The 22,327-nt window shown below is 36.0% G+C and overlaps 1 protein-coding gene across 7 annotated transcripts in view; it reads left to right on the forward strand.

Moving 5' to 3' along the window:
* Myo9a (myosin IXA) overlaps positions 1–22,327 on the forward strand; it is a 184,060-nt gene that overhangs the window by 62,704 nt on the left and 99,029 nt on the right. For all 7 annotated transcript variants that reach the window (XM_031343709.1, XM_031343708.1, XM_031343711.1 and 4 more), the window contains 5 exons: positions 1,162–1,251; positions 3,619–3,735; positions 6,542–6,676; positions 16,177–16,298; positions 17,963–18,104. In XM_031343709.1, the coding sequence (XP_031199569.1) occupies positions 1,162–1,251; positions 3,619–3,735; positions 6,542–6,676; positions 16,177–16,298; positions 17,963–18,104 (606 nt within the window). The remainder of the gene's footprint in view (positions 1–1,161; positions 1,252–3,618; positions 3,736–6,541; positions 6,677–16,176; positions 16,299–17,962; positions 18,105–22,327) is intronic.

The following is a 22,327-nucleotide window of genomic DNA, read 5'->3' on the forward strand; positions in this document are numbered from 1 at the left end:
ACCTCAGCACTTAGCATTCAACATGAGTTTGAAACCAGTCTGGGCTACAAAGTGAGCCCTTGTCACTTCTGGGGCAAGAGAAAAACAAAGAATCATCTTTATCTCAAAGTGTAATATTCATGTTTAAAAATATATTTCTAGAACATAAGTACTCACTAGGAGTATTCCGCAAATTTAAGGAGTACTCTTATCCTTTAGTCTGTCTTCTTATCTTTAGATTGTGAAGTCTAGAAAAGAATGTGTGTAGATACGTACGTACATACATACATACATACATACATACATACATACATGTGATGTCTGTCTGTGATGTTGGTGAGAACACATGACCTCATGGTGAGAAGACATAACCTCTTACATGTAGACAAGCTCTCTAGAGTTAAACACTCACTTGGAAGCATACATTGAAAAGAAACAATTTGTTAACTTTTTTTTTCTATTTTAGATAGAGGAATTATGATTAGTGATATGCTTAAATTCCACTTTAGTCATTATTAAGATTGTCTATATATTTTCTTTGTATTTCTTTATATTCATTGCATATTTCTGACTTTCATTAAAGTTTTATTCTGGATATTTGGGATCCAATTAAGATCTGAGCTCTAACAGCTTGCTATAAGAAGGGGGCAGACGGGAGGGTTAGAGTTGGGCGAGGAAAGATGGTCATGAAGGCAGCAGTTGGGCAGAGGGATTCTCAGGTGCCACTCAGCATGAGCATTCCTTTAGGAGCTGGATGGGTCAGGAAAGGAGATCTTCCCCAGAGTGCAGAGCTCACTGAAACTTTGCATTCAGTTAAACAAGACTCATTTAGACTTCTGATCTCTGACCCCATAAAGATATTAATTTGTGTTATTTTGAGCCATTAAATGATTGATAATTTGTTATAGTGTAGTAGAAAACAGCTGTTATTAAACATTTTTTGTTTTGTTTTTTGTTTTCCGAGACAGGGTTTCTCTGTGTAGTTCTGGCTGTCCTGGAACTCACTCTGTAGATCAGGTTGGCCTTGAACTCAGAAATCCGCCTGCTTCTGTCCCCCAAGTGCTGGGATCAAAGGCCTGTGCCACCACTGCCCGGCAAAGTTTTTTTCTTTACTTAGCTTTTCAATATAATTCATTCTCTCTCATAAATCTTATGTGTTGAATATGTTATTCTGCTTTCTAGGTTAAAGAAGAGATGCTATTTGAAGCATTAGTTACAAGGAAGACGGTGACAGTGGGAGAAAAGCTTATTTTACCATATAAACTTGCAGAGGTATGATTTTCTTGTGCTCAAAAGTATTTTGAATATTCTAGAATATGGAGTTTGTAGGGTTTTTTCCTTTCCCCCTTTTTTAAGTGAAGATGATATTAGGTGAAATGTATTAATTGAAATATTTTGTAGGAAAGCTATGAATTTTCTATACATTTGGAAGCTTAAAATTTAGTGTGGTTACATTGAAGTGAAAAGCCAGCAGAAGGAAAAGAGCCTAAGAGAAGGTGTAAAAATCAGAGACCCACTCATTTGCATACTTAAGAATCCAGTAAAAGCACAAACATGAAAACCATAGAGGACTTGGTGCAGGTCTGTGTATGCTGCTTCAGTCTCTGAGTTGATAGAGCTTTGCTTATATTGACTTAGAGGACCCTGAAAACATGGGAACTTCACTCCCATTGGCTCTTACAGTATTTCTGCCTCCTCTTCCACAAGGAGGGATTTGATGAAGACATCTCATTTAGGGCTGCATATTCCAGGGTCTCTCACTTTGTGTATGACTGTGGGTCTCTATTTATTTCCATCTGCTGCGGAAGGATGTGCTGATGATGGCTGAATAAGGCACTGATCTATGAGTATAGCAGAATATCGTTAGGAGTTATCGCAGTGTGGGCTTTTTTTGTTGTTGTTGCTGTTTTGTTTTGTTTTGTTTTTTTAAGACCAGTGTATTTGGTTTTACCCTAGGTTTCTGGACTTTCATGCAGGTGTAGGTATGGGTTCCATCTTGTGCAGTAGCTTTTAAGTCAAATCAAATATTGGTTAACCCACAAGCTTTGTGCCACTATTGCCCTACCTTATCTTGCAGGCAGGATAGGAGTGTAGATCAAAGGGTTTGTGGCCAGCTTGGTGTTTACAGTTCTCCTTTGGTAATGTGCAGATACTTGATGTGGTTTTAAATAGTAAGCTTTCATTTTTCCTCAAGGTTCTTTGATAAAGAAGACTTATTAATTTATGCTTATTTAATTATGTGTTTTGTCTGCATTTATGTCTTAGTGCAGTCTTAATATGTGTGCAGTGCCTATGGAGTACAGAGTTAAGAGACATGTGGGAGCTGCCTTGTAGGTGCTGTGAACTCAACCTAGGTCCTCTAGATGAGGAGTCAGTGCTTTTAACCACTGAGCAGTCTTTCCAGTCCCTCCTCAAGGATTTTAATTTTTGTTTATCTTTCCATCCCATTGAACTCTGGATCTGGTGTATATTAGATAAGTATTCGACCACAGAACTAAATTCGCAGCCCTTCTTAATTATTGTATTTCATTTTAATATTGTAGGGAAAACAGATGATAGATAGTTATAATGGAGAGCAATATTTCACCCCAGCAGTTATTTCTTCTTTATTATTTTTCTTCAGTCATTTGCAGCTCACTATACTTTGTCTTATTCCTTTTTCTTTTTTTAATTGCCGGCCAGTCTTTTAAAATTTATTTTACATCCTTTTTGTTTCTAAATTCTTTCTTTTTCTTTTCCTTTTTCTTTTCTGAAAACACAACAAACAAACAAACAAAAAACCAAAGCCCCTGGTGGGAACAAAGCTATTCATGGCAGCTAAAAAGCAGTGCACATCACAAGAAAGGACTAGGACAAGATATAATTCCCCAAGACACACCCCAGTGACCCACTCCCCCCATTCAGTCACCTTTCATAGTTTTTACACTTCTCATAAATCAACAATGGAATTAATTATTGATTCCATTAGAGTTTCTATAATATTATCTCTGCAAATGCACCTGTAGACACATACAGAGGTATAAATTTCTAACCTCATAGTCATCTTAAGTCCAGTCAGGTTAGTAGTCAATATTAACTGTCACACCAAGTCAGTAGGGAATAGTATATTTGAGGGCAGTGCTAATTACTGATGGTAATATAAGTTCAGAACCTATGATAGTCAGAAGAAGATCTTGCTTTGTGTTGAGTGGTGATATGCTAATAAAAGAAAAAAATGTCATTTGATACGATCAATAGGACTGAGTAACGACTTAAATAATCGGAGGCATGATAGAAATGGATATGGTAGACCAGACTGTATTGCATAGGGAATGACTAGGGAGTATAGACTAAGGTAGTTACAGGGCTATAAGTATAGATTAATTTGGTATATGTAGGTCCTTTTTTAATTTTAAGGTTTATTTATTTTTATATGTGAGTACTCTGTTGTACTACTGTCATGAGTACATGACAGAAGAAAGCATCAGATCCCATTATAGATGCTTGTGAGCTACTATGTGATTAGAATTGAACTCAGGACATCTGGAAGAGCCAGCCAGTGCTCTTAACCTCTGAGCCATCTCTTTAGCTTCTGTTATGGTATGTTGTGAAATTATTACCATTCCACTTTGCACTCATAATTCTCTTTGTGTTTTGTAGGCTGTGACAGTGAGAAACTCCATGGCTAAGTCTTTATATAGTGCTCTGTTTGACTGGATAGTGTTTCGTATTAATCATGCACTTCTGAATAGTAAAGATTTGGAACAAGATACTAAGGTAAAGATCTGTTGTTTTATATTTTACCTGAAGATTATTAAATAAACAGGTGAGTACTTGAACTTTTAAGGGATAGAATTATGTAGAGTTGTATCAACTTAGTTATTTATTTTTCTATTCAGGTTAACAATTTTGTGTATCTTTCTATATGATTTCTCTACATATTTACATGCTATGAACATTATATACAGAATTGTATATTAAAAGTACAAATAGAAACAGAATCAAATTTTGTATTGTTTCAGTGTTTGCTTTCTATATAAAAATCTCTTCAAATAGATTTTTGTAAAATACATTTTAACATAAAATTTCTTGGACTATATCATTATATATTCTTAGTAATTGTGTAATACTAGTTGGGCATGGTGGCTCACACCTTTAATCCCTGCACTTGGGAGACAGAGTCAGGTGGATCTCTGGCTTTGAGGCCAGCCAGCAGGTCAGCTGATAGAGTTCTAGGATAGTGAGGGCTACACAGAGAAACCCTGTCTGGGGAGGTGGGGTGTGTGTGTGTATGTATGTGTGTGTGTAACTTTTGTTTCCTTGGGTGTTCTGTTCTGTTTTGTTTTGTTATTTTTTTGAAACAGGGTCTCTCTACATATCCTTGAATGTCCTGGAGCTCACTATGTAGGCCTGACCAGTCTCTAACAGATCTACCTGTTTTTGCCTCCTGAGTGCTGGGAGTTAAGGCATGTGTCATCATGCCCTGCCTTTTGTTTGTTTGAATTTTTAAGACAAGATATTTCAGTTTAGGTGTGACTTGACCATTTTCCTGCCTCTTCCTCTTGAATGATGGAATTATAGGTATATGCTACCACACCACCTCTGGACTTCATTTTAATGTGATGGAATATATGCATACAGTTTTAATAATTTCAGGTCCATTTTAACTTTTAATAGCCATTACTGCCCAGTTTGCTTAATCTGCTTAAAATGTCATCTTTATTGTTTAATCCTACTGACTCAAGGTAAAATTTTTTTTTACATTTGTAAAAAGATTTATTTACTTATTTTATGTATATGAATACTAGGTCACTGTCTTCAGACAAATCAGAAGATGACACCGGAAACTATACAGATGGTTGTGAGCCACCATGTAGTTGCTGGCAATTGAACTTAAGGCCTCTAGAAGTTCAGTCAGTGCTCTTAACCTCTGAGCCATTTCTCCAGCCCCTATTCTTAATTTTTTTATAGTTCAAGTAGTTCCATAGTTATAAAATTAAATCTCAATCTTATTATTCAGTGAACTTATTTGTGAAGGACATTATTTCCTTCTATGTATCTAGCTTTTTTCAGTAGCCAGAATTAAGTAAACTCTCTTGATACATTTTCAAAATGTCCTGCGTGTTCATCATATTAGTTTGCTTACTGTGTCTGTTACCTCCAGTGGAGGGTGGGTGGAGGGGTTAATTCCCTTTTAGAGCTAATGAGGGTTTTCAACATTATTTATTTTTTGACACAGCACCCCTATGATGCTCATGCTGGCTTTGACTCACATTCCTCTTGCCTCTGCCTCTAGAGTGGGTTTTTTTTTTCCTTTACTTTCATTGATTGATTGTTTGTGTCTGTCTGGAGGTCAGAGGACAACTGGAAGTCAGTTCTCTCTTTCCAGGAGGTGGATTCTGCAGCTAGAATTCAGGTTGTTAGGTTTGGTGTCAAGTGCCTTTACCTGCTGAGCTATCTTGTGTACCTGCCAATTTAGTGCTGTTAGCAAAATTAGTACTTGTTAAACCAAATGAAGAAGAATTACATAGTTTTCTTGTCATAAGCAGATGTACTTTTATCCTGCTGATCTTTTATTTAAGTAACCTTTTGATTTTCTCATACCTGTTGTTTCTGTTCCCTCATAGGACTTAAGAATGTTTGAGTTTATTTGTGATTTCTTGGCTCTCTCAAATTAACATAATAGCTCATTCACCCTGTACTTTGTGTATTTTGGTACTGTAATATAGAAATTACATATGTTCAAATTCGTCTTATTAAAAAAATCCTTACAGTGGAAACAAAGCTTACTTCAAGTTAATTTGTCCATTAACCTCAAGACCCTAAATTATGAGTTCTTAATTAAGAATAATTAAGAATATACAAATACACTGCTGTTGATGAGTTAAAGCAATGTTTCTCTCATCCCCTTACCTCTAAGAATCTAATCTCTTTAATCAGTTCTTGACAACTAATTGTTATTTTAAAATCTGAGTAAAGCTGTTAAACACCAATGTAAATTATCACGTGATAACCACTGTAACAGTAAAATAAAATTTGTTCTGATTTCTATTTTACATGTTTTACCATCTGTAGCAAGTCAGTTTTCCTAAAAATAAGTCCAGTGATTTATAAATATCTTCATATTTAAAATTATTTCTAGTAAATTATATGGGTATCATTTTAGTTAGTATTTCTAAACTTAAGAATTATTTTTTGAGTTACACATGCATCTGTGTGTGTGTGTGTGTGTGTGTTTAATTCCTACAAAGAGATATCAGATTCCCTGAAGCTGTAGTCACTATGATTTTTCAGTTACCTGATGTGTGTGCAGGGAAAAGAACGTGGGTCTTTTGCAAATGCAGTATGTTTTCTTAATCACTGAGCCATCTCTCTATCCCCCAAATATGCTTCCAAAATTAGAATGAAGTATATTTTCCTGTTACAGTGGTTTTATCTTGTGATTTACATCAGTGATTAACAGATTGCTGTATATTTTATTTGAATACTGGACATAACCAGAACTGTTACAGAAAGAAGTATTTTATTGTAATATAAGTAAATTTGAGACTTGTTTTTAAATTAAATTTCTCTTGTTTTACAGACTTTGTCCATTGGTGTTCTTGATATTTTTGGGTTTGAAGATTATGAAAATAATAGTTTTGAACAGTTCTGTATTAATTTTGCTAATGAACGTTTACAGCACTACTTTAATCAGCATATCTTTAAGTTGGAGCAAGTGAGTATCTAAATATATAGTTACCTCCTGCTTAACCTTTGAATCAATTTCATAACTGTTTTCTAGCCTGTGTTTTGATTCAGAAAGTGTGGTTGTCATATCACTATAAGGAAATGACAAATCAGAGCAGAGATTTTCAGCCATATTATACAGATTTTTTTTTAATAATTGCCAGATGTATCTGTTAATTTGTGTTTGTTTACTGTATCTTTAAATGAATCATGCATCCTTTTTAAGAGTGTTGTATTTTTGTTGCTATTGAGTGTGGTCACTTATTATCTTTAATATTTATTTAACTGCTTTGGTCTCCACTGCTTATATGAGATTAAAGAATCTGAGGACCAGAGTGTGGTTACAAAGGTGTTTTCTGGGGCTAGAGATAATGGTTCAGCAATTCCAGGGTTTAGTTCATACCTCACAATCACATTCCAAGTGATGTAACACCCTCTTCTAACTTCTCTAGGCACCAGGCATACATATGGTATACTATAAATACTTGCTGGCAAAACATTCATACACTTAAAATAAATCTAAAAAGTAAAAATAAATAAACCAAGAAAACCACAAAGCCATTTCTTATGAGAATCTCAAGATTGATGACTATTTAGTTTTTATTACAATTATTAGGGGGAAGAAGACCCAAAAGATGTGGGTTTTTTCTCCAGATTTATTTTGAAATCAGTTTTAGACCCAGTTTATAACCCAGGCAACTACACTCAGATTTATCACAATCAACTTAAATGCTAACTAATGGAAAATGAATGCAAAACCCAAAATAATTAGTAGGTCTACTGAATAATTTAAAAGAAATATCTATCAGCTAGCTTCTATAAAGTATAATGATATGTATATAAATGCTATAATAATATTTATTGCTTTGTATGCTAACTTAAAAATTAAAATTTATTGTGTGTGTGTGTGGGGGGGGGTATGTATGTACAGGCACGTGCTGTGGTACACAGGTGTACCGAGGTCAGAGGAAAACCTCATGGATTCATGGATTCAGTTCTCCTCCTCTACCTTTATGTGTGTTGTAAGGATTGATCTCAGATCATTAAGAGTGTGGCAAGTGTCGGGTAGTGGTGGCCCACGCCTTTGATCCCAGCACTTGGGAGGCAGAGGCAGGCAGATTTCTGAATTCAAGTTTAGCTTGGTCTACAGAGTGAGTTCCTGGACAACCAGGGCTACACAGACAAACCCTGTCTCAATAAACCAAAAAGAAAAAAAAAAAAAAGAGGGTGTGGTAAGTACCTTTTACTGAACCATCTTCCTGGCTGGTTTTATTGTTGTTGTTGTTTGTTTTTTTTTGTTTTTGTTTTTGTTTTTTTGTTTTTTCTTTTTTTCTTTTTTGTAAAGGAAGGAAGAAAAACATGGAAGTAAGTAAGTAGGGTTAGAGCTAAGTGTCACAGTACATAGCAACAAGGGTAGGGTGAAGGGAACTGTCAACATAATGACCTTAACAGACATGATCTTCATGTATGGTTTTGCTGGGCAGTGGTGGCACATGCTTTTTATCCTAGCACTTTGGATGCAGAGGCAGGAGTATCTCTTGAGGAGTAACAGCAATTATACTTAGCCACTAAAAGAGCCAGCCTGGCGTTCAGATCAAGTTGCAGAATAGCAGGACAGCCAGGGCTACATCGAAAACCTTGTCTTACAAAAACAATAAATGGACTGGTGAGATGGCTCAGCAGGTAAGAGCACTGACTGCTTTTCCGAAGGTCCTGAGTTCAAATCCCAGCAACCACATGGTGGCTCACAACCATCTGTAATGGATCTGACGGCCTCTTCTGGTGCATCTGAAGACAGCTACAGTGTACATACATATAACAATAAATACATAAACCTTTAAGAAAACAATAAATAAATGAGAAATAGAGATAAAGTAAGTATAGTTTTAATGAAAATTTTATTTTAGTAAGTTTAAATTTTTTAATTTATTTGTATACTACATGCATATGTATGCATGCTTGCTTTTTTTATGTGCACCACATGTATGCTGGTGTTTGAAGAGGCCAGAAGAGGCAGTTATATTCTGGAACTTGAGTTACTACAGGCAGTTCCCAATTGCCCAGCTTGGATGTGGGGAATCAAACCTTAGTTCTTTCTGCAAGAGCAGCAAGTACTCATAACCACTAAGCTATCATTCCAGCCCCATCAAGAAAAATTTTATATTAGAGCAATGTATTTATTCTAAACTTTCTTTTAAAAAGTCCTTAATTTTTTTCTAGTCTAGGGGGAATTAAGACTACAAACTGTTGGTTAGAGAAATGGTACAGAGAAAAGAACACTGGCTGTCCTCCCAGAGGACCCAGATGCAATTCCCAGCACTTAAAAGGCACCTCAGAGTTGTCTGTACTTAGCTTCTGGGGATTCAACATCCACTTCTGTTCTCTTCTGACCTACAGGGGCACTAGGCATATATATATAGTGCATAGACAAATGTGATATTCAGACATAACAGGTCTGTATATAAAATAAAAAAATTAAGAGAAATACAAGGTGTCTCTTTCGTAAAGTTCCCTTAATGATCCGATTTTAGAAAGCCAACATTAGCGGACATTTAAAGACAGTAGATGATGGACCCATGACTACAGAGTTTTTGAGGATTTTTTGGTACCTGCTATGAGTTTGTTATGTACTTTGGTATTAGAGTGACACCCCTTAGAACCACTTCTCACAGATGCCTAGCAAAGGTGAAATAGAGAAACCAAGTTGGCTTAATTTGAAGAATTAAGTATATTGTTTGAGGCCAGCCAGCAGGTCAGTAATGGCTATTAAAAATTAAAATGGACCTGAAATTATTAAAACTGTATGCATATAATCCATCACATTAAAATGAAGTCTAGAGGTGGTGTGGTAGCATATACCTATAATTCCATCATTCAAGAGGAAGAGGAAAAGGGGAGATTCTACCCCTTCTTTTTTTTTTTTTTAATAATTATTTATTTTATGTATATGAGTACACTGTAGCTGTTATCAGACACACCAGAAGAGGGAACCAGATTCCATTACAGGTAGTTGTGAGTTACCATGTGGTTGCTGAGAATTGAACTCAGGACCTCTGGAAGAGCCGTGTCTTAACGATCTCTTCAAGCCCCCCTTTTTAGTTTTGTCCATACCATGATATGAGGTGATAGGTAGTCTAGGTAATTATTGTTTTTGAACCATTTTTGGATGCCCAGTCAACTTGCAGAATATTGATAAACGTATTGCTACCATCCCTCCTCTCCTGAGCACCATTTCTCCAGCACACTTTCACCTTACTGTTTTCACCTAGAGCAACTAATTGTGTGTATACCAGGGCACTCATTCTATCTCTACAAATGTGAGAGGCACAGTTCTCTATGTGAACATCTTGATGTCAACAGGACTTATGAGAAGCTAGCTCCACATATATGACAAACTCTTCAGCCCCCATTCAGTATCATATCCATGACTATCTGGTATGGTTAAAGGTATAGTAGAAACTTCTCAGTAGAAAGAGATTTTCGATTTGCCTCCTGCTGTCTTTAAGACTTTGTAGGAATAAGGCTAAAGTTTCAGTCTGGACTCATGCTGTGTCTCCTTGGTTGTGGTAATAATATTATAATAAAAGAGACAGATAGGAATGGATTATTATTATTTTCTCACCATGCCTGGCTGAGAAGCTCAATTTTTTTTTGTTTGTTTTGTTTTTTTTAGACAGGGTTTCTCTGTGTAGCCCTGGCTGTCTTGGAACTCACTCTGTAGATCAGGCTGGCCTCCAACTCAGAAATCTGCCTGCCTCTGCCTCCCAAGTGCTGGGATTAAAGGTGTGCAGCACCACTGCCCGGCTAGGAATGGATTATTAAATCGATTTGCCATAATCTTACATTGGTAGAGCTCTTCATATTATAATACAAATTAAAGTTATATTTTTTTATATTGGTACAAAATTTTGTATATTAATATAGGTTTAAAGTTTTCATTGGCATAAATCTTTGTATATTGATATAAAATTTAAGATTAATTTTCATTTTTTTAAGATTTATTTATTTTTTTATGTGTATGAGTATACTGTAACTGTACAGATGGCTGTGAGCCATCTTGTGGATGTTGGGAATTGAACTCACGACGGCCCCGCTTGCTCCGGTGTAATACACTGTAGCTGTCTTCAGAGGCATCAGAAGAGGGTGTCAGATCTCATTACGGGTGGTTATGAGCCACCATGTGGTTGCTGGGATCTGAACTCAGGACCTTTGGAAGAGCAGTCAGTGCTCTTACCCACTGAGCCATCTCACCAGCCCTGAGATTAATTTTCTTACAACATGGTACGTGTATGTTTCAAGTCTTGTTAATAGGTATTATACCTATACAACTCATTTAAAAATGCAAGGCCTAAGCCAGGCAGTGGTGGTGCATACCTTTAATCCCAGCACTTGGGAGGCAGAGGCAGGCGGATCTCTGAGTTCGAGGCCAGCCTGGTTTACCGAGTGAGTTCCAGGACAGCCAGGGCTATACAAAGAAACCTTGTTTGGGAAAAAAAAAAAAAAAAAAGAAAAAAATACAAGGCCTAGTCATATTCCTTTTAGTAGCTGCTCCTACAAACTGTTTAAAATAATTAAGTAATGCAAGTTAATAATCATATAGTCAAACTCATCTTATTAGGTACTAATTTAGTTAATTACAATAAAATGTTTTAAAAGTTATTCAAATAGTAAAGAGCTATAAGTAAGAATTCAAGTATGCTGTATATAGAGATGGTCTTCAATAGTGACAGAGATCCACAAAGTATAGCATTTAATATAAGTTCATTATTAAAAGACCTTTTGACTATAAGACATGTCTGCTCCTGGCAATAACCCTATTCCTCTTCAAAAAAGATGATGAGCATCAATAACCTTCCATATTGAGTTGCTTCAATTGTGACAAGCTATCCACTGAGGAAAAAAAAAAAAAAGCCCTAAATTTAAATTTATCTGCAGACAAAATGCTGTCCCAAAAAGGACAAATGGACAAAAGATAATTGATTGCTAAGCTCTGCCAACATAGGGTAAGTTAGTCCTTCATAAATCCTGCTTCACTTAAGGGCTGTCAGACATTCTGGGACAAAAGGCTGAAGAAACACGCTCCAACGTTATAAGAAATATTGGGGACTGTCCAGGTGGTAAGCTCTCTCTTTCATTTCTGTGATTTTTTTTTTTAAAGTCTGCAAAGCCAGAAGCATTTATTTATTTTTTAATTATCTTTAATTTTTTTCTTTTTCTCTTTTTACCTCCCTCCCTCCTTCCCTCCCTTCTTCCCTCCTCCTGTCTTTTGTTCTTTCTTTCTTTCTTTTTTTTTTTTTTTCCTTTTTTGGGTTTTTCGAGACAGGGTTTCTCTGTGTAGCCCTGGCTGTCCTGGAACTCACTCTGTAGACTCCTCCCCTGTCTCCAAGAGGATGTCCCCATTCCTTCCACCCCATCAGGTCTCCCTATTCCCTGTGGCCTCAAGTCTCATGAGGGTTAGGTGAATCTTCTCTCACTGAGGCCAGACCAGGCAGTCTTCTGCTGTATATGTGTTGTGGACCTCATAACAGCTAGTGTATGCTTACTAGTTGATGGCTCAACATCTGAGAGATCTTGGGAGTCTAGGTTAGTTGAGACTGTTAATCTTCCTATGGGGTTGCCCTCCTCCACAACTACTTCCAGCCTTTCCCTAATGTAACCACAGGGGTCCATTGGTTGGGTGTATAAGTATCTCTGTCTCTCTTGGTCAGCTGCTTATTGAGATTTTTAAGAGCTGCGTTCGTTTTTGTTTTTGTTTTTGTTTTCGAGACAGGGTTTCTCTGTGTATCCCTGGCTGTCCTAGAACTCACTCTGTAGACCAGGCTGGAATCGAACTCAGAAATCCACCTGCCTCTGCCTCCCAAGTGCTGGGATTAAAGGCGTGCGCCACCAATGCCTGGTAAGAGCTGCGTTCTTATGTTTCTACATATTCTACATATTCAAATAATATTTATACTATCTCAATTCTCGGATGGTGTTAAAGACTAGAGAGTTATAGTCTTAAAATTAAACTTAGGCTGTTTAGGATTTAAAAAAGATGTTTTTAAAATGGTAATACAGGTTAAAATAATAAATGATATAGATACAAAACTCTAAACTCATTAAGATAGAATAGATGGTACCTTATCTAAGTTGTCAAATACAGACTGAACATTTAAATGTAATTTATACCTAATAATTTCCATAGTTGTTCCTAGTATGTGTTGTTTATTATTATAAGAAAAAGAGTCTTTTTTATTAGAGAAAATTGTTCAGGTTTGGTCTTTTGCTATGGTAAATATTGGTTGCTCCCAGAGACCACATATACACCCAGGTATGCTATGTGACCTTTTTCCCCCAAGTTCCCTAATTGGTAAATAAAGATGGCAGCAGCCAGTAGCTAGCTGATCAGAAGAGACATATATGGGGGGGTTCCTGGGCTTGGGGTTGTAGAAAACTATTAGGGAAAAAGAGAAGAAGGTGGAGTGAAGAGAAGCCTCTATTGGGCTAAGAATCTTAACATAATGGCCATGTGAGTCAGCTAATTGGAGCTAAGAGCAACCCAGACAAAACATGGTAAATTATATAAAAAAAATTATTTGCTAGGGAATAGACATAATAGCATAGGGGTAAATATCTACCCAGGTCTGTGCTGATTAAGGCTCACTATAAATATAAAGGTCAAGTGTATCTTTTACTCAGAAACCAAATGGTCAAAGGGATGGTAAAAACCCTGGATTGAGATTAAATATTTTTACAAGAGTGTAGTCTCAGCTTGTCATGGTCTGCATCTCTTGAGCTGCCTCATCTATCCTGCTGTTTTCAGGGCAAGAGCTTGTTACTACTTTAAGGTCAGATTCAGTCTTCACCTTCCCCAGTAAAATGCAATCCTTATGCTTGTTTGGGTGTGTCAAGGGTGCAGTGTAGTAAGGAGGGCCCACAAATGGAACTGACTTACCACTGATTGGGTTCAGATATATCTGAGCCTGTTCAGGGGTTAATTCAGCATAGATACTTGCCATATTCTTTACATTTCTGTAGGATTTATTCTCTGGGTACTATTTGAGTTCCTTCAGTTACTCCAAAACTATTAGGTATTACCCTATGAGGCTTGCTTGAAGGAATGGATACTTCCAAAACCAAACAACAACAGCAGCAATAACAACAACAACAAAACCCCTCAGTTCTCCAAGGGGTTTCATGTCTCAAGTCTTACCAACAATCCTCACAATGGAACATGTCACCTCTTCCCCAAAGCCCCCTGTTCATTCGTTCATTCATTCATTCACTCTCTGTGTGTATATGTGTGCGTGTGGTGTGTGCATAGCAGTAGTAAGTTCTTCGGAGCAAACAGTGGGAGACATAAGACAATAGGATATTTTCCTTAAAAGTAAAGCTCATTATTTAGGTCTGTGTATTAGTCATATTCCTCTCATAATTTTTATTATAGCACAACTGTTAAAAATTGAAGGAAAAACAGTGAAAATACTTTTTAAAGTAGGTTAATGCAAAGAAGTATTCTACTAAATTTGACAAAAATGGAATTTTATAGTTCAATGTTTAAATAGACTCAAAATACAGACGATAGCATATGCATAAAGTTGTGACATCTTTGTATTGACTGGTAAGTTATAGAAAATTTTATTTGTGTTAAACATTGATAAGTTAAAGATGCATGTTATAATTTCTAGAATATCCACAAAATAGTGAATATAAAATATTTGCAAATTAATGTAGATTCTAAGTAAAGCAAAAATAATCAAAGCAATCCAAACAATAAACAAAAGGCAGTATAGAAGAATTGCCCAAGACTGAAGCATATGGCACTTATCTGTAATCCAGCTTTTTGGGAAGACCTGGGCAACAAAATGAGAAGGAATGCTGAGAAAAGAGAATAACTGAGCGAAAGAAGAAATAGTAAGGTACCAGTCAGCACATTAAGCTTATATGAGTTGATTGCTTTAGCTGCTAACAATCATTAGACTGAAGAATAGCAAACAGTTTATCAGAGGCAGTCCAAACATTATACACAAAGCTAAAAGTAAAAAGGTATATAAGGTTTATCAAACATTGTCAGAAAGTATTTGTAGCTTTATTACTAAGTATAAAAGGAAATATCCTATAATGCTATTTTAAAGTAAATGTTTTTAAAAGTAAATGTACAATTGCAAATTTATAGGTACCAGATACAATAGTTTCAAAATGCATGAAGCAAAAATTAATAAAAGTATAATGAGGAATGTAACTTGCAGCTATAAATGGGGTATTTTAACTTGTTACCTTGAATATCTTAACTAAATTTTTATGGATCTCCATTGCTCTCTGCCTGGCATATCAATATGGACAGTTACCTTGGACTTAACTGGTTATTGAGATCCGCTAAATGATATATGCATATTTAACCCTATTTGAAGAATACATATTTACAAAATTAATGCTTATGTTATTTTGGACCATAAAGCAAGGGTCAGCTTCCCAAATATTAACACATAGTTTAGTACTATAATAAAATTACAAGCCAGGTGTGGTAGCATACTCCTTTAATCTCAGCACTTGGGAAGCAGAGGCCAGTGGGTTTCTTGAGTTTGAGGCCAGCCTGGTCTACAGAGTAAGCTCCAGGTCAGCCAATGCTAAACAGAGAATCCCTGTATTCAAAAACAAAAACAAGTCTCCCCCCCCCCCCAAAAAAAAGAAAGAAAAAAGAAATTCCCCTTTAAGTCTGGGGATATATTATCTATTCCCATGTTAGCATGTGTGAGATTCCCAAAGTTCAGCACCCACTGCTGCCAAACAATTCCCCCATAAAACTAAAACCAAGTAAATATGCTTAATAGTTTAAAAGATGGATAAACTGGAAACTAACCATAGTTAACCAGCATGCTGTGGGGATGTAGCTGATGTTATAGTTAATTTTATACCTATTAGAACATTTTCATGTTAAGAATATGTAATTGCTCCTAAAAACTTGGAAAATGGTCAGCAAAATAAGTATGGGAATTAATTCTGTTCTTTATTATCTCAGATGAAAGAAAAATACCTTAGTAAACTTAACCAAGGAAGTGAAAGACTTGTACAGTGAGGTCTTGAGAATACTGGACAGAGGAACTAAAGGCACGCAATAAATGGAATGGTTTTTCATGAACATGAATTAGAAGGATTATTGTTGTGAAGATAGCCATACTATCAGAAGAGGGATGTAAATTCATTGCAGTCAACAACATTTGCAGAAATAAATGATCCTAAAATTCACACAGAAGTACAAAAGACCCCAAGTAGCCATAATGGTCCTCACCATAAAGAATGATGCAGGAGAGATCACTATACCTGATTTCAAGTTATAGTAAAGAGTCGTAATAACAAAAAACATAGTACTTGTACAGAAACATACATGTCCATTGGTATAATAGGTTAGATGATTCAGATAAAACTACATGTAGCCACAGCCTACTTAAAACTTTGTCATATGCTATTATTTTCTGCAAGATAAATAAGTTGATATTTTGTTTTTTCCAGGAGGAATATAGAACTGAAGGTATCAGTTGGCATAACATAGATTATATTGATAATACTTGTTGTATAAATCTTATTAGCAAAAAACCAACAGGACTGCTCCATCTTTTGGATGAAGAAAGCAAGTGAGTATAGTGGTTTTCAGTTTCATATTTCACCATTATGCTTTTTGAGTGCTTCACTTTTATTTGTGACAGAGTTTCACTGTGTAACTGGCCAAGTTGGAACTAGGGCTGCTGCAGCCCCAGGGTAGCCTCAGACTCACAGCAGTCCTTAGTCTCAGCAGTGTTAGTTGTACAAGCATGTCCACCAACCAGCTTATATCTAAGTACGGGTAAGTGTTCTGAGAATGTCTCAAATAAAGACTTATGGTTTTTCTGTATGTGTCTGGAAAAAAAATTAACATTTTTGTGTAATAGATTATGCTTTTTACTCTTGAATGATTTTTTTTCTAGATTTCTCTTAGAAAATTTGATGTAAAATCTTTTGATACACATTTCTTTATTCTTGAGAATTCCATACATCTATACAATGAAATATGATTACATCTATCCTTTCTTTCCCCTCCAATTCCTTCCATATTACCTCCAACATTCCAATTTTCATGTCCTGTCCTCTTCCCCCACTTTTTTTGTTGGCATGGAAGATCCACTGCCTCTGCCTCCCAGGTGTTGGAATTAAAGGAGCGTGCACTTAGCTATTGTTTTGTTATTTGAATAAGGCATTATAAGCTCTTCTACACTCCTGAGCCTTCAATGTCTTGGAAGCTAACCAGTTCCCGCAATGCTGTCTTATCACCATGTAACCCACTTGGTGCCAAATATTTCTTTGCTTTAACTTGAAATGTGATCTTTTTTGCCTGAATTACAAGTTTATCAAATCTGTCTGTTCTGCTTTTTGGTGCTGATCCTCACTGTATGAGAAAAAGTGGGCAACAGTATCAATCAGCAACCTGAATTCGTGTTTTGTAATGTCTTCCCAGATAAGTTAACCTATGGTCCTTAAATTCAGCTTTATAGAAAGTTTCCAGGCTTGAACAAAATATAGAAAATTTCTTTTTCTGGAATGTAAGAAAAATTATCAAACCTAGTTTCCAGTAGAGGTCCCCATTTTCATGGGAAACTTTATTCAACATTCTGACTTTCTGAGTTCCACTAAAATCCCCAAGTAAGCCCTGTTTCAGCATTCTAACACAGTAATTGATATAGATAAGAAAGTTATTCCTTATTCATGTATGAGAAAATAGAAACAAAAAGTGAGTATGTACTTTAAGTATCTATTGAAGAACCAGAGATTATTTCCATTTTGAAAGATAATTGACCCCAAAGAATATATATGATTTTGGTTTTTATTTTCCTTTGGGCTATACAGTATTTCTGCATAGTGTAACTTTCAATACCAAGTGACTTGGGCCAATTTCTCAGGCTAACTGTAAAGTGTAACTCCATATCTATAAAATAGGAATCTCAGTTCTGTATCTTGTTACAAGAGTCTGATGTTACTTGGGTGTGGTGGCACATACCTTTAATTGTAGCACTCAGGAGAGGCAGGTCGATATCTGGGAGTTCATGGCCATCCTGGTCTACATTCCAAGTTCAGGCCAATCAAGGCTATGTTGTAAGCCTCATTCCCATCACTCTCATCTGTCATCCCTGCCACAAAAAGAAAAGAATCTGATTAGATACTGTAGGTAAAAACTCTTCATTAGCTGTATAATATACTAGACATCATAATGTGCTTTAATATTATGCTTTATAAAAGACTATTTCTCATAATTTGTTCAATTCAGCTTTCCACAGGCTACAAACCAAACATTACTTGACAAGTTTAAACATCAACATGAAGAAAATTCTTACATTGAATTTCCAGCTGTGATGGAGCCTGCTTTTATCATAAAACATTATGCTGGAAAAGTAAAATATGGAGTAAAGGTCAGTAAATTTCTTATTGAATATGGCTTTAGAGCAGAGGTATGTATTTTAAAATATTGAACATTTTTTATTCTTTGATAGTTCTATGTATGTAGAACATTGTTTTCTGATCATAACTACACTCCCAACTCTTCCCCCAGATGTATCATTACTATTTCTGGAATGCTACCCTTTCTTGTACTTTTTGGAGGCTCTGGATCAGTAGCCTTTGGAGACATTTTGTAAGGATAGAACTAGAATTGAGATCTACTTTTCAGTATATTACCTTTTAGATAATGTTTCTGCTGGTTTCCTTCTGCAGATAAATCTATTAGGCCATTTTTAAAATCTATAACAGATAGTGTCTGTGTGTCTCAAACTCATTGTTCATCCTTATAATTCATTTGTTTTCCTTTAGTGATACTCGTAATGGTCTTTTAGAAGCTTCTGTTCTGAGCACCATTAGGTAGTTGTGCGCTTTCATTCTTACTAGGTATATTAACACTTGCATGTATTTTATGTAACTGATGAGATGGCTAACTCTTAAATCTTGAGAAGCTTAAACTTGTCATTTATCATATTTAATTTCCTTGTAATGCAGTAATGAAATCATATAAAAAAATCGGCAGTGGTGGTGCACGCCTTTAATCCCAGCACTTTGGGTGGCAGAGACAGGCGGATTTCTGAGTTCGAGGCCAGCCTGGTCTACAGAGTGAGTTCCAGGACAGTCAGGGCTACACAGAGAAACCCTGTCTCAAAAAAACAAAACAAAACAAAAAGACCAAAAAACAAACAAAAAAATTAATGACTCATTGAGTTTTGTTTTGTTTTCTGTTTTTGAGACAGTTTCATGTACTTAGAGTCAAATTTTCTGTGTAGCTGAGGATGTCCTTGAACTCCTAATTCTCCTGCTTCTCATCTTAAGAGGCTGGGATTACAGAGATGTGTCACCATGTCAAGCTGTGGTAGACATCCTAAGTGATTATTTAACCATTTACTGATTCATTTTTTAAAAAGAATTATTTATTAAATACCATATATCACTATTATATAGTGATAAGCTAGACAACAGGTTTGTAAGCATATATATCATATACGTATCTTATATCATGTTTATTTCTAGCTATGCACTATAAATTTTTCCATGAGCTAAAGTAATGAAGTAATTACCTTTTAATTTGTAAATTTACAAGGACTTCTTTAAAACACTTTTAAGAGTTGAACTAAAGCACATGTTACACTGGTGAGTTGAGATAGTGGATTATAGGCTATAAAGTAAGAAAGGAGTTAAGTATGTTGAAATAGTGTATAAAAGGTTAGTGAGATGAGACTATTAAGGACGAGTGAGTTATTTTGGGGAATTCTAAGAGCAGACATTAGGTTAAATCTTGAAGGGCTTCTAGGCCACATTAAAGGAGCCTAGGTTTTTTTTTTTAATGGAATTCAGGAGTCCCTGTACAACCCATACTGTTAGTGTAGTAACAGTCTTGTGTCAGCCTTCTGAGTGCTTCAGTTAAAGATGTTTATTAGCAACCTCACTACTGGAGTATAGTATTTGTTGAAATGTTACAGAAACTGTGAAACTATTAAAGCAGATTTGTGTTTTCAAGGACAGCAGAGAGGGTAAGACTGGATTCTTAGAATTTATTAATTCTATCTCTTTACCTCCCTCCCTTTTTAAACTGAGGTGAAATATTAAATTGAACCATAAGAGTAGCAGTAGAAATGGGGAAGATCTTATATAAGGTATAATGTGGAGATCTCCATATACTTTGTAGATATTATAAATGAATATTTTATGGTGGGAAGTAATTGAATCTCCTTGAGGTATCTTATCTGAGATGGACTACACAGGTGAGAAGCAAGTTTTAGATATACTTTATAAAGTAAAACAAAGCAGAAATCTTGATCCTGTTGTTAGATGATGTTGTAGTTACTTTTCTAGTGTAGTAGTAAAACACCATGATCAAGGCACTTTATAGAAGAAAAAGTTTATTTGGGCTTACCATTCCAGAAGGATAAGAGTCCATTGTGTTAGGGAAGCAGCAGGTATGGCGGCTGAAGGTGAAGGAGGCTGAGGTGTTCAAGTCTTTAACTGCAAGCACAAAGCAGAGAGTTGGAACGAAAAATGGTGTGAGTCTTTAAATTCACAACCTGACTATATTGGCATATGTCAACAGGACCACACCTCTTGAACCTACCCAAACAGCATCACCAAGTGGGAACCAAGTATGCAAATGCCTAAGACTTACAGGGATATTTATCATATAGTATACACACCTGTTTTCTCTGATGTTTCTGTATGTTATTGAGTAGATTGATACTAAAAGGTGATTAAAAGGTGAAATTATATACTCACTAAAGAAGCTAGACAAATGTTAGAGATATTACTAAAAGGTATATTTCACAATTGAGAAAAGTGTCCAATTGGTAAAATGTTAATCAAAGTTATTTATACCCAGTAACTTTGATTCAGACTATAGCATGCAGAGAGAGACCAAAAGTAGCTATAGTGTTGAGATTATAGCAGTGGCAGAATGCTCATCTAGTATGTGTGATGCTCTAAGTGTAATTCCTAGCACTGCAAAAGCTATAACTAAATGAAAGTAGCTGTAGACAAAACTACTGTTGTCTTATAGGGCACACACACAAACCATCAAACAGAAAAATTGGGCAGCACCTTTAAAACAGTTAACCCAATTACCTGCCATAGGGTAACTTAGGCAGTTACTATGTATTTAAATGTTAGGCAAAACTCTTCCAATTAGTTGATGAATCAATCCAGAAAAATCACAACTAAAACTACTTGTCATTCTAATAAGACATAATTTCAAGTGAGTAGTTAGGACTGCAGTATTTTAAAGTTTGTACTATACAGTTAAATCATTTAAGACAAGTACTTGACAAGAAATTAGGATGAAAAGTGTTATCAGATTCCATTTGAAGAAACTTATAAAAGTGCAAATTGTGCCCAGTTGTATGAGAAGACATGTTAAAAATGAGAAGTCAACACAATAAAAAGAACCATAAAGAAACCAAAAAGCTTCTTGGAGTGGTGGCATATCCCTTTAGTCCCAGGACTTCCTAAGGCAGAGGCAGTGGGGTCTGTGTAAATTTAAGGCCAACCTAATCTACATAAGGAGTTCTAGGACTATCCATGACTACATATTGATATCCTGTTTCAAAACAAAAGAAATCCTGCCAAAATTGAAATAAAATCAACAGTCTCATGTTAGTTCTATTTTAATACATAGCAATATAAACAAAGTATATTAGAAAGTAGCTGAAAATAGAAAACTATAAATTATAGGTATCAAAAATAACAAAGGTCCCCCTCCCCTTGCTTCTATGGGGGGGTGTTCTCCTACTCACCCACCCACTGCCTCTTCACTGCCCTGGTGCTCCCCTGCACTAGGGCGTCAGGCCTTCGTAGGACCAGGGTCCTTTCCTCCCATTGATGCCGGAAGGAGCTGGCTTCTGCTGCATGTGTGGCTGGAACTATGGGTGTCTCTGTGTGTACTCTTTGGTTGGTATTTTGTTTCCCTGGGAGCTCTCGGGGTGGGGGTGGGGATCTGGTTTGTTAATAGTGTTTTTGATGTGGGGTTGCGGGCCCCTTAGGCTTCTTCGGTCCTTTCTCTAACAACTCCACTGTGGTCCCTGTGCTCGGTCCAGTGGTTGGCAGCGAGTATCCATCCCCCTCTGTGTTTGTCCGGCTCTGGCAGGCTGTATCAGGCTCTTGTCAACTTTGCTTATTTTTCTTCTCCTTCTTCTCTTCATTTTAGATGACTGTTTTTATTTTAATATAAGAATGAATGAATGGGTCTGGATTAGGGTGGGTGGGGAAGTGGGGATGAATGCAGGTGTTGGGGTAGGGGAAACTGTAATACAAATACATTTTATAAAAATATATTTCAATAAACTATTTCCTCTAAAAAAATAACAAAGGCACTTCATTCTTCTGTACCACTCTTTCTTTGTGCAGGGTCAGATATTTATACCAACTGGCTAGTATTCAGTTCTTTTACATTTCTAATTCTTTTATCATTGAATGAGACAAAAATAAAACCAAGCTCCCCTTTATAGGCCTTACGTATATTATTTGCCTATTTTCCTGCCACTTACAGCTTTTTCCAATATGTTCTGTTCCTGGCCTTTCTGCTTTTTGTCTAACCTGTCCACTGATCACCATCGTGAACTTTGCCTGATTTTTTTTCAATTTCTTTTTTTTGTTGTTGTTGTTGTTG

Source organism: Mastomys coucha, unplaced genomic scaffold, assembly GCF_008632895.1.
Source record: "Mastomys coucha isolate ucsf_1 unplaced genomic scaffold, UCSF_Mcou_1 pScaffold23, whole genome shotgun sequence".
NCBI lineage: Eukaryota > Metazoa > Chordata > Mammalia > Rodentia > Muridae > Mastomys > Mastomys coucha.